The 17,185-nt window shown below is 44.8% G+C and overlaps 1 protein-coding gene across 13 annotated transcripts in view; it reads right to left on the bottom strand.

Moving 5' to 3' along the window:
• Positions 1 to 17,185, bottom strand: part of PAX5 (paired box 5) — a 142,398-nt gene that overhangs the window by 55,703 nt on the left and 69,510 nt on the right. For 10 of the 13 annotated variants that reach the window (XR_010608851.1, XM_065663446.1, XM_065663449.1 and 7 more), the window contains exons 7-8: positions 17,141 to 17,185; positions 13,421 to 13,550 (exon numbers count right to left, since the gene is read on the bottom strand). The exon at positions 17,141 to 17,185 is cut by the window's right edge and continues 12 nt beyond it. Coding sequence is in view for 12 of the 13 variants with exons in the window: in XM_065663446.1 (XP_065519518.1) it covers positions 13,421 to 13,550; positions 17,141 to 17,185 (175 nt within the window). In the remaining variant the exon portion in view is untranslated. The remainder of the gene's footprint in view (positions 1 to 13,420; positions 13,551 to 17,140) is intronic. The other 3 variants (XM_065663448.1, XM_065663455.1, XM_065663457.1) reach the window with 1 other exon arrangement.

The raw sequence follows: 17,185 nt of genomic DNA, 5'->3' as shown, positions 1-17,185 counted from the left end.
GTAATCATCATGGATTCACCAAGGGTAAATCTTGCTTGACCAATTCAATGGCCTTTTATGATGACATGGCGAGATGGGTCGACTAGGGGAGAGCAATAGATGTTATCTACCTTGACTTCAGCAAGGCTGTTGACACTGCCTCCCACAACATTGAATCATAGAATCATAGAACAGTTAGGGTTGGAAAGGACCTTAAGATCATCTAGTTCCAACCCCGCTGCCATGGGCAGGGACACCTCACACTAAACCATGCCACCCAAGGCTCTGTCCAACCCAGCCTTGAACACCGCCAGGGATGCAGCAGGTGCTCCAGTCCCGTGATCATTCTCGTGGCCCTCCTCTGGACTTGTTCCAACAGCTCCATGTCCTTTTTATCCTCACAGGCAAGCTTAGGAAATGTGGGTTAGATGAATGGACAGTGAGGGGGATTGTGAACTGACTGAATGGCAGAGTTCAGAGGATTGTGGTCAGTAGAATCCAGCTGGAGGCCTGTAGTCAGTGGTGTTCCCCAAGGATCAATACTGAGTCCAGTCTTATTCAATTTGTTCATCAATAACCTGAATGAAGGGCTGGAGTGCACCCTCAGCAAGTGTCCACAACAGCAAGTTTGCTGATGAAATGGAGCTGGGAGCAGTGGCTGACAAACCTGAAGTCTGCACTGCCATTCAGTGGGACCTCAATAGGCTGGAGAGAAACCTAATGAGGTTCAACAAGGGCAAGGGCAGGGTCCTGCACGTGGGGAGGAAGAACCCGAAGTACTATCACAGGCTGGGGCCTGACCTACTAGGGGGCAGTCCAGCTCAGAAGGACCTGTGAGTGTTGGTAGATGGAAAGTTAATTCTGAACTGGAGCATGCCCTTGAGCCAGAAGCGACAAGAGTACCCCAGGGTGTACTGGCAGGAGTGTGGCTAGCAGTCAAGGGAGGTGATCCTCCCCTTCAACTCTGCTCTGAAGAGGCCACATCTGGAGAACTGTGTCCAGTTCTGGGCTCCTTGGTACAAAAAAGACAAGAAACTACTGGAGAGGGACCAGGGGAGGCCACAAAAATGATGAGGAGAGATCCTTACAATGAGAGATTGCAGGAGCTGTGCCAGTTGAGTCTAGAGAAGAGCAAACTGAGAGGGGATTTCATTAATGCAGATCAGTATCTCAAAGGTGGGTACTAGAAGGATGGTGCCACTCTTTTCAGTGGTGCACAGAATGAGAAGCAGTGGCCATAAACTGAAACACAGGAAGTTTCACCAACATGAGGAAGAACTTCTTTACATTGAGGGTGGCAGAGCCCTGTAACAGGCTGCCCAGGAGCATTATGGAGTCTCCCTGTCTGAAGACATTCAAAACCTGCCTGGATGTGTTGCTGTGTCACCTGCTATAGGTGGCACTGCCTTGGCAGGGAGCTGGACTGGATGATCTCCAGAAGTCCCTTCTAACCCTAACGATTCTGTGAAGTCCAGGCTGGACACAGCTTCGAGGGTCTAGTGGAAAGTGTACCTGCCCATGGCAGGGGGGTTGGAACTAGATGAGCTTTAAGGTCCCTTCCAGCCCAAACCAGTCTATGATTCTATGTTGCAGCTATGAGACCTTGGAGTGGCCACCACACAAAGAGAACACTTCAATAAAGGTCTGAAGGAAGGGTCTTGCAGAGGGAAGCATGGAGGCAACCATGAAGTCTATGAACCTCTGGGTGACTTGATGCACCAGAGCACCGGCTCTGCACCACCCCAAAGGGCAAAGCACATGGACAGGCACTACTGCTGACCATGTACTGACCAGGAATAGCTGATGGGTCCATTTCCAGGAGCCACAGGCTCTCCAGACAGCACAGGGTCCCACTGAGGCTCTGTCACCTGGGCTCAGCTGGTTGAAGTCCTGAATAGGCAAGATCCAGTCACATTTTGTTCTGATTCAGTGTGTATCCCACCAGGTTGGCTATCTCTGTGCCAACACGGGACTAAGCTGAACCAGGACAAGTTTAGGTTTGCCTCTACTGACTAGTGTAGGCAGTTCAGGAAGCACAGGACATGATCCTGCTTGGCAGTGTACACCTACTACACCCATTCATGAGCACATCAGTGCCTGAGAACAGCCTGTGTTCATTCTCCATCTTTATTACAATATTAACAAAGACAGAAGGAGCAAAAGCAAGCCTTCTGTTTATTAACAGAAAAACAGATTTGCTGACATAGGGTGTCTCATCCACCTTTCACAATATTTCACACCTCTTAATGGACTTTCCAATTACTGCAGCAGTATCTGCTGCCTTCCACCACGCTCTTCCAAACTCTCCATCCTCCTGCAGATCCCCAAGCCTCAATGGTCCAAGACGAGTTTTTCCTCACCTGTGAGGAAGCTACCATGTTTGAACCCACAACTGCCAGAAAATATACCCACCGGAGAGGGGATTACACACAAACATCCCCTCTTTAGAGGGATATTGTTTATGCACAAGCCTTTTTTTTTTTTTGAAGAGCTACTGCTCAAAAAAGTTACAGTGTCATCACAAGGATAAGCTCGAGGAATTTAGATTGCAGCAAAGAACGTACAATGAAAAGAAGGAAAACTCCAGTGGTATCCCCGTAATCCTTTCCTGCCCTCACTGAATTCACTTTTCAGCCACACCTTTATAAAAATCCCAAGCCATGTGTCAAGTCTACGGCAGTATTGGCAGTCCCTGTCCCTGCTGATTCTCGTGGGATTTCCACAACCAGTATTCCTCATTGCTGGGAGATGTGCCAGTTTCATCAGGAAGCTCAAAACTAGGCAACTTGCATTTCGAAGAAATGCCAGTGACATTTCATTTTTACCACTGCATTTTGCTTTTTGCATTTTCTTTTTTTTTTTTAATTTTTTTTTTTATTATTGCAGTTCAATATTTTTATGAGAAATGGCATCAAAACCTGACATTCACACATTTTTTCCCTGATGTAATATGAAGTCCTAGAGAAACCACAGTCCATTACAAAAAAACCCAAAGTGGATTTATAAAATCTCTATTCATAGATACACAGTGCTTTTCAGGGCCAGAACTACATTAAGAGTTCTTTCAAAGAAGACAGTAGAGAAAATAAGGAAGAGTTTTCCTTCCTACTCTGCAACACAAGATGCTGCCCTTCTCCCAGAATGTGGTGCGATATCTGAATCCTTTGGCTTTCTCTCCCTTGGGCCAGCAATAAGCACTTCTGCCTCTTCCCAATAGGAAAGAGTAAGGAGTGTCAGTGGCATGGAGCTGCCAGAGTTCTATCAGCTCACCCAAGATCCTTGTTCTGTGCCAAAGCCATCTCCACTGACCTCCTGGACACCATGGCATGTAGCTGGAGAGCCAATCCCCCTGAGGACCACAGCGCTCTTCAGAGCTAAGCCTTTGGGAACACCAACACTGCTCAACACCTGGAGGCAGCATCACTTGCCAATGCAACTTCGAACACTTCACATTTTGCAGCTTTTCTTTCTCGAGTCCTCCTAAGTTTCTCCTAGATTTCTCCAAGATTAAAAACAAAAAGGCATGTTCCCATTCCAAAGTGATGCTATGGCAGCACAAGCTGACGGCAGACAGCAAGCATCTTCCTGGCATGCTCTCCATCACCCAGTGGTGAGCACAGTCCTTGAATTGTCTTTGGTTTACCATTCTCTCTACTCACTTCCCAAACTGCCTGTCTGACAACTCCCTCTCCCCTGTGTAAATACACAGAATCTCATAACTGATCAGGTATCAGAAAAGAAGTAACATATTTGGCCAACTAAGACCACCTGTCACTGGTGGTATAGCAAGTTTGGAGGTATCTTCAACCACTTCAACCAAAACAATTACTTCACCCTAGAAATGGTATCTGTGGCCTGACGCAGACTAACACTAGACTTTATTTTTGCACCATGCATACATGCAGATGCCAACACATCCCTCTACCCACCTGGAAATATCATTTTTCTGGCTTGCACAGACATTCTGAAATGTTTCACTATTTTTGCACTCCAAAAAAATCAATTTAGTGAAGCATTTATGCTAACTTGAATGTTTGCCATTTTTTTATTTCCAATTTGGAGATCTATGACAGATTTACAGCAGTTCTCTAGCAGTGAAAAATGCTGTCTGTGGACTGTATTGTCCTTTGATGCCCTAAAGCAGCAAGGTGGCAAGCTGCCCTGCCAGCTCTCTGCACCTGAAGCCCTGGGGTCCTCACACCAAGACCCAAACACCAGCAGAAGGCGCTGTGGGTGGTGGGTATTTTCCTATTTTCCTCCCACCTGTGAGGAGCCAGTTTGATTCCCATTCTTCTCCAGGGCATTTTGGACCAGGGTGAGCATGAGACAAGGCAGCTCAGCATGTTTCCAGATAGAGCCCCAGCCCCACTGCAATCAGGACTAGTGCAGGGGCACCAGAACCCTCTTGTCTTAATCCTCCTACCATGGCTGCTCGATTTGAAATTGTATTTATTATCCACACCACAGCGGTACCAGGGGCAGGGGGAAACAGAGTTAATAAATTAGAAATTGCAGAATCCTTAAGTAAAAGATGCTATGTAAATGCAAATTGTTATTATACATGCTTTGCACCAAAACATGTTTACCATAGTTAAATTCTACATTTAAATCCACAAACTCCCAACAGAGTGAGGCTGTACATCATCAAAAGAGACAGTTAATAGCCTAGGTCTTAGTAGGGTACAAGTGGCCTCATTTGCTTTCTCAAATGTGCTTGTTCTTTCTTAATGGCAAGATAAGAATTCATAAAAATTGAAAAATTCAACAGGGTTTCAGTCAGACTCTGTCCTGTCATTAAAAATGACACTTTTGTTTTTCAGATTGGCTGTCTTTCCATGGGAGTTTATGTGGTCTTTTTTCAAGTCTTTAACATGACAGGCCCTATTGGGAATGACGAATAGATTATTGGAAAATGCATCTGCACTTTTATCTATTAAATGTAGACACTTAGCTGTAAATCCAACATTATGCTGTACTAGAAACCAGCCATCTACCAACACAAATTTGCACTTCAAAACAGTCCCACAGAAATTAAAATGTAATTTGGTGATGATGTTTAAACACTGATCAACATTTTCATTTAGAGACAGATTATGTGACCAAAACATAATGGCCTCAAAAGAAGACTTTTTATTATTCCTATTGCAATTAGCCAACAAAAAAAATTATCAAGGCATTTTTCCAGAAGAAAAAGCAATTTCAACAAAATCAAACCTTTTCTTTACTTTCTTCAAAACTATTGATTTTAGGGGGAAAGAAAAAGGGAAGAAGGGATTGCAAAAATGTTGCATTGCTCTTTTTATGTCAAAGAGTTGCAGTGGAACATATAAATTGTTCGCTTTGAAATTACTTTCCATTAAAAAATTGCAAATATTTTTAAATTGTAAGTTAAAATATTCAAAATACTTTCATTTCACTCGTTGAAACACAGCAGTAAAACTGCCACTTGGCAATATTTCAGAAAACATCAACTGCAATGGTTCCCCCCAGGAATCCTCCCTCCTGTCTGTGGGGCAGAACCATGCCACCCATGCAGGGCTAGCGTAAGCTAAGTGTTCCTCATTCCCTCAGTAGTCACTTGAAAGAAACAGGCACCCTCTGATGAGGATATTTAATTTGATATCTAAAAATGCATGGGATAAGTCACCTTCGGCAGATGCCTTCTCCTTACTACAGGAGACTTCACTACAGAGGTGACAAGCCACTGACCTCCTAAATGGTGATAAATCAGTTAAAGGAATCCACTGCTACATCACTCCCAAAATGCAAAGTAGCAAATACATTTGAGGAACAAACAGTGTTTCCTAACGAAACCAGGTTCTTTCATCTTGGTCAGCAAGACACAGATTTAGACCTAAATTCACATCAATAAACTACAACAGCAGAATTAAGTAGATGGAAGATTGGGGTGGGGGGGGATTTTTTTTTTTTTTTTTTTAATACAGCAATAGACAAATTAAAATAAATATCCTCTTTTTCCCCCACAATCACCAAGAGCAGATTTCACAATGCATTTCCCAACATTACTAAGGCATGTCTGGACTTCACATCAATAAAATATTGACTCTGTACCATATTTTTGCATCTCTAAAATAACAGTTGTCTTCACTATGAACATCAGGTGTGCAAGAAAGTGAAAAGTCCTATTTCACTACGTATTCCTCAAAGGCATGCATTGGGACCTTTATTTTTGCTTCTAAGTGTCTCATTGTTTCAGTGGGACACAAAAAGTACTTGGCTGTCTCAGATCACATACTGTTTAAGTACTCTACCTAGATAAACACACCTCACCACACACCACTCCTGCAGCTTCTTACTCAGACTGAACTTTTGATTTCTCCAGTGTACGCCTAAGATACCTAATTTCCAAAGTCTTAAAAAGGAACAGGCCAGATTCCAAGCTGCTTACACTACCTCAATGGCCCCTCTTCTCCTGACACTCTCCCAGCCATTTCCAGTGGGACATAGCCCTTATGGTATTCATTGGAGAGCTTCAGTCTGGTCAAGAATCCCAGGGAAAGTCTGTGAAAGCTGGTATCCTTGATGGACGGATAGAGAGCCAAGGATGAGGAAGAATAGAAAAAAAGAAAAACAAATGAAATATGTGAAAGCAAAACATCCATGTTTTTTGATATCTAAAGAATGTTCCTTTAAACACATGTACAAACAGAGCAAAACAAATGGATGAGAAAGCTTCCTCACCTACCTACTTCACTCCCAGGCACATCCCAGTACAAGCAGACCCTCAGAAGGTACTGGTAGTCCTGGCTCCAAGACTGCAGACTGTCCTGGGCACAATCCCACCAAAGCAAACACCAAGGTCCTACCCAGCAATGTGGAAGCACTCTGCCTACCACAGAAATGGAAATCAGCCAAGGTTAGAAAGCAGCTCTGGAGTTCATCTTGTCCAACAATCTTGCTTGGAGCAGGGTCACTTCAAGAAGGCTGCCCAAGACCATGTCAAATTGGGTTTGAACATCTCCAATGATGGACACTCTACTTCCTCTCTGAGCAGCCTGTGCCAGCCTTTGACCAGCCTCACGGCAGAAAGATTTCTTCTCATGTGCAATAGGAGTTTCCTGTGTTTCAGTCTATGCATGTGGCCTCCTGCCCCATTACTGGGCATCACTGAAGAATTTGCTTTGCTCACCCTCCAACAAGTACTGATGCAAACAGGGAAGGCTCCCTCTGCAAGCCTCCCCTTCCCAAGTGCAAACACTTTCGTCTCTAGAAGGGCACACCATACCACTTATAAGCATGCATACAAAGTTTCTGGCCCCCTTCTCTGCATCTTTCTGCTCCATTTCCTAGCTGCTCCCACTCTGGCTTTCTGTTAGGTGCACTCCAGCCCTGTCACTTGCATAGGATCCCTCCTCAGCACTAGCTCAAAAAGGGCTTGATCCTCCCTAATGAGGAGCCAGCTGGAGATCAAAGCTCAAAGCACCCCTTGATCATGAGTATGATGACCAAGTGTTACAAGACTCCCTAACTTGGGTGATGCAAAAAGTAGATGTCTAGCCCAAATTCAATGCCTAAGCTCCAGCCTGTGCAGAGAGGAAGGTGTCTCCAGACTCCTCCACCCAGAGGCTGGTGTTTGAGGTTGCTCGTATGTATCCTCCATCCATAGGCTGAGAAGTATCTCTGCTGTTCTTTGGGAAGTGATCTGCATTCTACGTGCCACTTGTTTTCTTGTTAAAAAACCAGGAAGCCCTTTTGGATTGCACTGATCTAAATGCAGTATTACCAGTGTTTAAACTTGGCAAGAGTGTAAACTTGGCCTGGGATTTTAGAGGAGTGGCTCTCTTCCTTCTTTGGAAGGCACTAGCATCTCCACATTGACTGCAACACCAAACTCCTATGGGACCATCCATTTTTAGCAAAGTCTCCTGTCACTGCAGTGCCACTTCGTTGTGCCTAGCTTCCAAAATGACCAACAACATCTGCCATTCAGCCAAACCTGGAGAAACACTGGCTCATAAATTGCAGTCACAGCATGATGCAATGAACGGAGCAGGATAAAGATTCAGGAAAGACTTTTGCTATACAACTGAGCACTCCTAAGCAAAAAAATGCTGGGAGGCCAGATGAGGACTATATGTTGCAGTGAACAGCAGAGAGAAATAGCTCATTTTTTGACATGCATTTATCCCATCTTAGCATTTTCCTAACTACAAAAAAATTTTACAAAATACGCAGGTTTATGGAAGGTTAAACGTACCCCTGTTACCTGCATTAACCACAGGCCTGTGCCACCTATGAGTAATATTCTAGAAAACTGTACTACACCTAAGGTGCTGGATGCATCCACACTAAGGAAAAAGTCAAGCTGATAATTCCAGGAGTGGAGGAGTCTGCTCAGCATTTGCCCCAGTTGCTCTACATTCGGTTCAGTCCCAGATTATTATGTCGTGTGACTTAGTCCAGCAATGCAAGCCAGGTAACTGAGAGTATAGCCCTTGGGAATGTCTCTCCTTCCCCATACCTCCAGATGCTCTTGGTTTTATTCTGTTTCTTCTCGCCTTTTGATGTGCATATGAAACATACAGGAAAGCCAATGCATTTGACTTTATAGGGCCATTGTCTCCAAGGCAGATCCCACGAAGGAGCACATATAGTTATATTCCTTGTGTGGTGTGGCTACAAGGAACAACCTGTCTGTATTTGGCAGAATCTCAGCCTCTCCCTCCATGGGTGTGCAAGCTGCAAAATGCACTGCAACCTGCACATCAGCACAGCTGCAATGGGATGTGCTAATCAGGCCGGAAGCCACCACACTGGAGAGCGCCCTGGCATTGATAAGGAAGAGCAGGCAAGCAAAGGGTGATGGAGATGTCCCAGCATAGGAGAAGACCAGGCTCCTCAACTCCAACATCTGCTGGTAGTGTGGAACATGAAAGAAGTCCACTGCCAAGGTTTTGCTCTGTGCTGCTTCTTTTAACGAGCCATACAGAGTTCACAATGTTGCCACTACAGAGAAACACGCTTCCCTGGCCACAGAGCGAGGCTGGCCAACAGTAGCTTCTGGCTTTGCTAATGCAAACTGACTTTGCAGCCAGAGCTGCCTGCAGGTCTGTCAATCTGCCAAGCGAAGGTGTCAGGTTAGCACGACTTTGTCCTCCCAAAGTGATACCGACCATGCTGAAATGAGCAAGCCAGAGCAGAGAAAATGCATCTGCAGGTAATTAGTAACAATCACAGGCTGCTTGGAAACTGCTGACTATAGCATTAATGAGCTGGGCACATGTCATTGGCTTGTAAATGGAGAGAGCACTTATGGACCATGGCAGCAAACAGTAAGAGAAGGATGGTTTGTTTTAGACTTCATATTTAATGTGGCATTTAAAAAGGATGAAGAGAAATTGAGTGGTTCTCTAATCAAAGGTTTGGCTGGTGGTCCATAACACAATAGAGTTAGTGGATGAAGCAGTACTGAGAATTGTCACTAAATTTTTCCTTAGACATGTTCTGTCAGCAAGTAGTGGCACAAATGCCAATTAGTCTTTCATCTTCATGAAATATCCCAAATACTTTGATCTATGAGCTTGCTAAGAAGTAGAAATTTTACATTTTCTACCAACAACTGCACAGAGGATCTTTTGCATCTCAACACTAAACATTCTTTTGCTGCTCACACTACAGCCAGGCAAAAAGAACAATGGAAGACTGTGATAAGTTACTTAAAACATCCATTCTCAGCTTTATTTGCATTAACTTTGTCTACAATCTGTCTTACAGACTGACAAGACAAACTAGACTTAAGTCTCTTCACATACAGCACCCCAGAAAATCTCCAGACTTGCTCACAAAAATTGATTAAGCTTGAATGGCAGACACCAGCTACCTAAAGGACATAAGTGTTCCCGGATCAAAAATCAAAAATTTTGATCCCGGATCAAAATACGTCATATTTCAAGTTCTTTATCCACAAAAATGTGGCTTTTTAGCCCTATACCCACCAATAGCCCCACTCAGTGTGGAAGCATCAGGCAATCACACATTCACAGCTCTGCTTCCACACACCAGAAGAGCTCCTTCTACAAACAGCATGTCCCATCAACAGACTGTTCTGGATACTACAACTCACATTCTAGCAGCTCTTGGTATCATGACAGTGAAGCTGTTACAGAAGTGCTTATAATCTGGACAGTTGAAAAGTAAGATCAACCTCTCAAGCTATTAGCACCACCAGACACAGACTTTGGGCATTTTGTGGACCTTTAACCAGCCACCTATCACTTTCACAGCTGCAAATACACTATCTAGCATGACTGAATCAAGTTGTGCCCCAAAGCTTTCAGTTTCCTGCTTTGAGTTTGCTTGATACACCACAGGACAGCCTGTCTGGAGCAAGAAAGAGTGAAAACATGCAGAAAAGGATGTAGCAATTAAAAGCAACCCAACTTCCTGAATCTCAAGAAAAAACTGGAGTTCAGGTTAGCCATTCCTCCTCTAACAGGGAGCAGTTTGCAGAAATGCCATCATGATCTCCAAGTCTCAGGCTCTTGCCTGGTGGACAAGGGGCTAGGTTCCAGGAACTGGTGCTCACAGGACTCCTCTCATGAGTCAGTGTCAGGCCAGCAAAGAGGGATTATACAAAGCTAACAATCTTCCAGGGGTTGCCTGCCTTATCTCTCACCTACCCACACACACCCAACCCAACCCCAGCTTATGAACACCTAACTGCTGAATTTTATCGTAACTTTGGTCAGACCACAGACAACAAAGTTCCCAGAAGGGAGAGTACATGATGTGTTAACAAACATCTATTTGACCTCACACTCACAACCACACCTATGTATCACTGCTCCGTTCCTCCTGATTTTCACTAATATCTGCAACAGATTCCCTTTCATCTGCAACAGATGAAAAGCCCATAGCAACATGCAGCTTTTCTTTACATGGGAAAAAATGTCAATAAATGAATCCCCTGCCCCACCAAGGAAACGGGCTGCAGAGAAAGCCAAGACTGAAAAAAATGGGTTAATTCTGGGGAGAAAATGGACAAGTTTGTCCAGACCTGTGGTAAGAAATGCACCACCAAGTGTGCTGCAACTTACATGCTTTGCACATTACAAAGTACGGCTTGCTGCTTAAATCTTCCTGCTCCCAAAAGCCTTCACATCCAGTTGACTCTCGTAAGGAAGGCCTCAGGGCAAAGAGCACAACTTCGACATACAGTATACGCCCAGCACTACAGGGCCCAGATGCTGCCAGAGGCTTCTGGTTACACCCAGAGCACAAACAGCACAAAACAGCTACTGTAGGTGTAACGAAAGGAAAAAGGAGGATAACAGACATTCTCCACCAAAAATATATCAAAAGGTACAGGTTTTAGAAGGTTTTAAAAGCATGCCATTTTTATTAAGCCAATATACTCGTGTAAATCTAAGTTTTATGAATGCAGGCGTTAGAAAACTCTACACAATATCAAAGATATAAATAGTGATTTGAAAAATGTGTTCTGTTACAGCTCTCACCATGTCACATTTAAGACCAATGGCAGGATTTTTTTCTAGACTTGATACTCATAAAGCCTGCTCCCCATTTTTATGAGAACTAATAAATCTAACATTTGAAACTTCTGCTCAAGTGTAGCTAACATCACAGGGAAAACCTACACAAAATCTGTATTGAGCTCTGCAGCATCACTTCTGTGGTCAGTTTTGCTCTAACAAACACCATCAGTCAGCTCACCATACTCTAAGGAAGTAGTAACATGTGAAGCACGAGAATTACTTAAACCAGCGTAAAAGAATGTATGCTGCTGAAGTATCAAATCAAAACAAGAGCTCTAAGCTGAGCTTCACTTGGCTAGGTGCAGAACTTGGATAGGCACTTCCTAGAAGAAGACAGAAGAGAGACAGCGATGCCTACAGCACCCGCTTGCGCAGTCCAAGGTGATGCTGGGCTGTCCTCACTAGCAGAGCACAGACACCTCTGACGGGGCATCAGGTTTGTCACAGGGACACAGACTTGGGCAAGCAAGAGACAACCACCCAGAAGATCAACAAGGGCAACAGGACACCAATGATGTGCCAAAGCAGCTCATGTATTTTGTAATAAGCAGGACTTCAGGCTTTTAAGATGAAGAAATTTCTGCAGCAAACAATTACAGAATAATTTGCCTTAGAAGACATTTCTTTCTAACTTTCATACACTGTAGAGGTGGCTTATTACCCCAAACATGATGATTCATGTTCCTTCTTTCATATTAGTTTCAGATTCCCTCTACTCTACGATTCTCTATCTATCCATGCTCTATTTCCCTACCTGTTATAAGACACCCATGTCCAGAAATCCCTTTCTGTCCATCCACCCATCCCTAGACACCTTCCTTACCTATGAGTCCAATGCCCGAACCACCCACTCAGTACGAGTTATTTCAACAAGTCCCTCCCCTTCCACATCAAGGTAAACACGGATTTCCTTAAGGAATCCTCTAACTGCTTTAGAATATTCCTATACTTTTGGCAAGAAGCGCCGAAGACTGATGCCATATTGGGTTAATAGAATTTTGTGACATTAGTTTTCAAAACTGCTCTCCCGCTAGATGAGATTGTAGCATTTTTAAGATACAATAATACTATACTAAAAACAGCGTCACCTTCCCTTCAACAACAAAATGAAGAAGTAAATCCATTCTTTGGCAAAACAGAGAAAATCCAATACTGAAATCTGCACAGATTAGGCACAAGGACAGAAGTAACATACAGAGGTAACATGCACATGAAACATAGAGCTTAAATTTCAAAATCCTTTTTTTTTTTTAATTCCTACAATTCATTCGGGATACAATTTCATCATTTTCTTACCATTTGGGCAGTTTCCTTCCAAACAATATGGCCAGTCCCAAATAACTAGGTGACCAAAGCATTTATCAAATTCTATCTGTTCTATCTGTTCCTTAACTTTCACCCTATGCCTGCTAAATAAATGTATTTAGCATTTAGCAGATGATGCTGCTATTCCCTGAACAAACAATTTTGCTTTTCATTTAAATACTCAGCCTTAGTGCACAACTGCAATTCCAAACATGGTATAAAACACAAGCATTTGAAGGAATCAAAAGCATTTAAAATTCAGGCTAGTTTGAACTGCCACAAAAACCCTAACCAGTCAAATATACCAGGCACCTTTATGAAAAATGAGCAACAAAGCCCAACAGCGGAGGCAAGCATTCTGCTTTTCAGCATGCAGGTTTGGGGTGGAGGTGTACATCTCTTCCTAGACAAGACGGATGGATGCTTCATCTGTTGGCTCCCAGTGAAAAGTACCGATTCATACAAACCATGCACCTGACTTTCAACAGAGCTGCTATGAAATCACACTTTAAAAGAGACTTCTCAGCAAACGTCTCCACATCTGACATAACTACCCCATGAAGGGCACCACCATGCAATGTGCACACACTCCACATCACTGGTGTTGGGAAATCGCTTACCTGTGACGATAGGGTATGACTGAGGCCCAGGAACGTTTGCTCCCAGATCTGCAGAAGTAGGGCTGGTTATATTGGCTTTCATGTCATCTAATCCACCAGCTAATGATGCCATGGCTGAATATTCAGTTGCCTGGAAAAAGAAACAAAAGGCATTTTAGTGATGATAAATGTACTATTCAGGAACTCTTGCCTGTATGACAAAAAGTAGATGCAATGCAACTCAAAAATCCTTTGTTCAGTCAGTTTTTAAAGCAATACCCATTTACACAGGGCTGTTAAGCCTTCAAAATGCTCACTAAGTGTGTCTGTGCTTATCACCGACGTTCTTGGAGAACAGCAAAATGGGCTTTCTTTATCAGACCAAAGCCAAACTGATCAATATGTAGCAAGGCTTTCCTTAGAAAAGAAATTTTGTAGAGTAACTGGGGGCTGTAACTGTGGAGTGCAAGTTACTTGCTTGTTAGAGGAAAATGCTCATGCCAGTGCCAGTTAACCCATATTTCAGTGGCGTCACCTGAAGAGACACATGCTGATGAGCAGGTGGGAACGGGGCATCCCATTTTTCCTCTTCTCTTGGGAATGCTGTGTCTCATCATCTCACAAGAAATAAAATGCACATAAATAAAAGTGTCTGCTTAGGGGAAGGACTTTTAGCCAACTGTTTCTAAATCCAAATTATTTGAAAATAAATCACCTGACTGTTGTAAGGATGCTTTCTCATCTCACGGGAACTTCTTAATCTCATTAAAGCTATAGGAAAAGTTATAGGAAATAAGTGCAGATCCTCAGAAGTCAGATTGTTTCTGTCCCATAAACCAGTAGAAGTCCATGTAGCCATGGCAGTCTACAGCAGGTGAGGCTGATTCACACATCCAGAAGGACTTATATGTACTCTGCAGAAAAATTACCTCCATTTGCCTTTTTTAACTATTTCTTATCGTCGAGATCATTCACATGGAAGTGGGAAGTTTCCTTTCAAAGTTCTCCCTTCCTTGCTGTTATTTGTACTCTAAGTTTCAGTCTTTATTTGTGAGATCATAATCATGCCCATAACAACCAGAGGATGACAACTTCAAGTGAAAACCAGCAATAGAAAGAGATAAACTGAAGAACAACACGCCAAGGCTGATCCCTGCTGTATTTCTGCAGACTAAGTCAATGCAGAAGTTGTGCAGAACTTAAGCAACATAGGAGAACCCAGAACTGTGTGATTTTTTTGAGTGACGAAATAAAAAAGTTACGGGTTTTCCTTTTCTGTTGTTTTTGTTGTTGTTGTTGTTTTTAAGAAAACAGAAGCTGATCTGACTGAACACATCTTTCTCCCACTTAAAGAGTTTCTCAGACATGTCCAAGAAGCCAGCACACACTCTGGTGTTTGCCACAAGCTCACTACCTTGGATCAGATATATTTGTTTATGTCTCTGATGCTCAGTTCTCCCTCAAACAGAAGTTAATTTACAAGGATAACCCCACATCAGCAGGTCTGTGTTACTACACATTTCTTCTGTGCATGCAATTTGTGTGAGGCATGAGCATTCTCTGTCACCCTGAAGGATCCCCCATGCAAACCTCTTGCAGGTAAGCGTGTCACATACATTTTGTCATTGATCGTGGCTGGCCACCCTGTCCCTTCACCTGGCTCATAGATCAGCAAGTCAGGGTCTTCTGGGCTGAAGGCTGCCCAGGAAGCTGTCTCCTATGGTCACCCCTAACTTTCTCATTAAACTTGTCCTGCTTCTCAGCCCTTTCAGCTTATTCCTCCTACAACACTCTCAATGCCCTCACATTTCCCTTACCTTCATGCACCCAGCCCCTTTTTCTCTACCACCACTACCTCGAAGATGCGTGCAACCACACCTCTGCTTCAGCCCGACTTCTGCACTCTGGGGAGGACAGCCCCTTGAGCATCCCTCCTCTGCAGAGGATGTCAGTGACGGTCCCAGCCTTCCTCCTTCCTGCAGGTGCAACCAAAACTCCTTTTCATTCAAGGACCTACCAATGTAGATTGTTCTTCAGCCTTCCCACACCACTCCATGTTGTCCTACATCTGCAACCCCACTTTCCCCTTCCACTGGGTATGTGCACGTGCAACGGCACCATGGGGTTTTTTCACTCCCTAATCTGAAAAGGCAGTGAAGGAAAAGCCCTGCATAGATGTCTTATTTCACCTGCACTCCTCTAGGAAAGCCATAACCACACCGTATCCAGACTATCTTCCCACAGCACACCAATGCATCACTCCCCATGGGCAGGGTGTGAATGTGACTTCCAGGCTAGAAACAGGGAGCAGACGACTTGTAGTTTGGGAGGAAGCATCCAGCTGTGCCGCAGGCTGGGTCACACAAAGGGCCAGGGCAGGGGGTGCACGTCCAAATGCCATTGCCAAAACAGGATTTTGGGGCTACCGCTCCTCACACAAACCCAAGCAGGACCAGACTGAGACCCTGCCTGCAAACCACAGACACTAAGTCCAGAGCAGATGCTGAAACAACACGGTTTGCTTCCCTTCTGGGGTCTGATGAACTGACTTAGGAGGAAGTGGGACCAGACCTCACCTCTTAAGTTAATGCTCAGGAAGCACAATGTCAACAAACCAGGAGTGTGGCCCTTCAAGCGTGGAGGCGTTGACCTATTTCACTCAGAAGCATGCAACTATCAGGATGCAGCACACCCCACTGGGGGCTAGGGCAGTGGTAACCCATGCTCATCCATGTCACCCCACCACAGAGAGATGGAGGGATGTGCAGCGGCAGAGTCCTCCTGTAGGCAGCGCTGCCCATCTCACCAGCCTGCAGCAGCACAGCCCCAAACCATGCAACCGCTTCTGCGGACTGGAGTGCCTGGAAGCGTTACGCTGCCCAGCATTGCTTGGATGGAGAGCTTACAGCTGGGCAGTATTGCTGCAGAGCTTCAGAAGATGGAGGTGTGAGAAATGGCGTCTTGGGGTCCCTCCCACTTTTGGTCCCACTAGCTTGCTGCAGACTGGAAGCGCACCTCCGGTAACTTCTCCCATGGTAAAAATAGTGGGGTTTTCAGGGATTTTTGAGCCACTTCCCTCTTCCCATGGCAAAATGGTGCCAGCATTCGTCCTCAGACCCACAAGCAGCCACACTGAGCATTCATCTACCACCATGTACCTACCACCATCACTGCTTCCAGCTGACCTCCCAACTCCTCCAACAGTCCTGGTATAGGAGCGAGCCCTTGCATCACACCCACCTCTGCAGTCACAGCCATCTGCAGCCCTCCTTGACCCCTGTGTAAGGGCTGGGGGGGCCACAGCACCCCCTTAAGAAGTAGCAAGCCTCGCTGGTGCTGGGGGTTCACAGCACCGGCTGTTCACCCACTCACAAGGGGCACAGGAGTGTCCCCTCTTCCCACTCCCTTCAGGCTGAGTTTGTCCTTCCAGACACCCTGTCCAGACAGGAGGTGAAATCCGAGGCACAGGCAGCGCTCATGGAGCAGCCCCTCATCTCACAGCCCCAAGTAAGACCATCCTGCCAACCCTCCCCAGGAGACTCTCCAGCCACTCAGACAGGCAGCAGAAGATGTCTTAGATTTAGGTCTTCCACTGGTGAGCTGGAAGCGCCACTGGCAAGGTAGCAGCCCGGAATGGCCAGGCATGGCCAGGGGTCCCTCCCTACACAGCAGGAAGCCTGACCTGCTGCTGCACGTTAGGTGAAAAAGCAAGAGGCGGGTGTTCAGTACCCTAGAAATTACCTGAAAAATGACTGCCTGCGGTTGTACCACGCACTGTCTCATCAG

The sequence above is a fragment of the Lathamus discolor genome, chromosome Z (genome assembly GCF_037157495.1).
Source record: "Lathamus discolor isolate bLatDis1 chromosome Z, bLatDis1.hap1, whole genome shotgun sequence".
NCBI lineage: Eukaryota > Metazoa > Chordata > Aves > Psittaciformes > Psittacidae > Lathamus > Lathamus discolor.
This window is presented reverse-complemented; position numbering and strand designations above follow the sequence as displayed.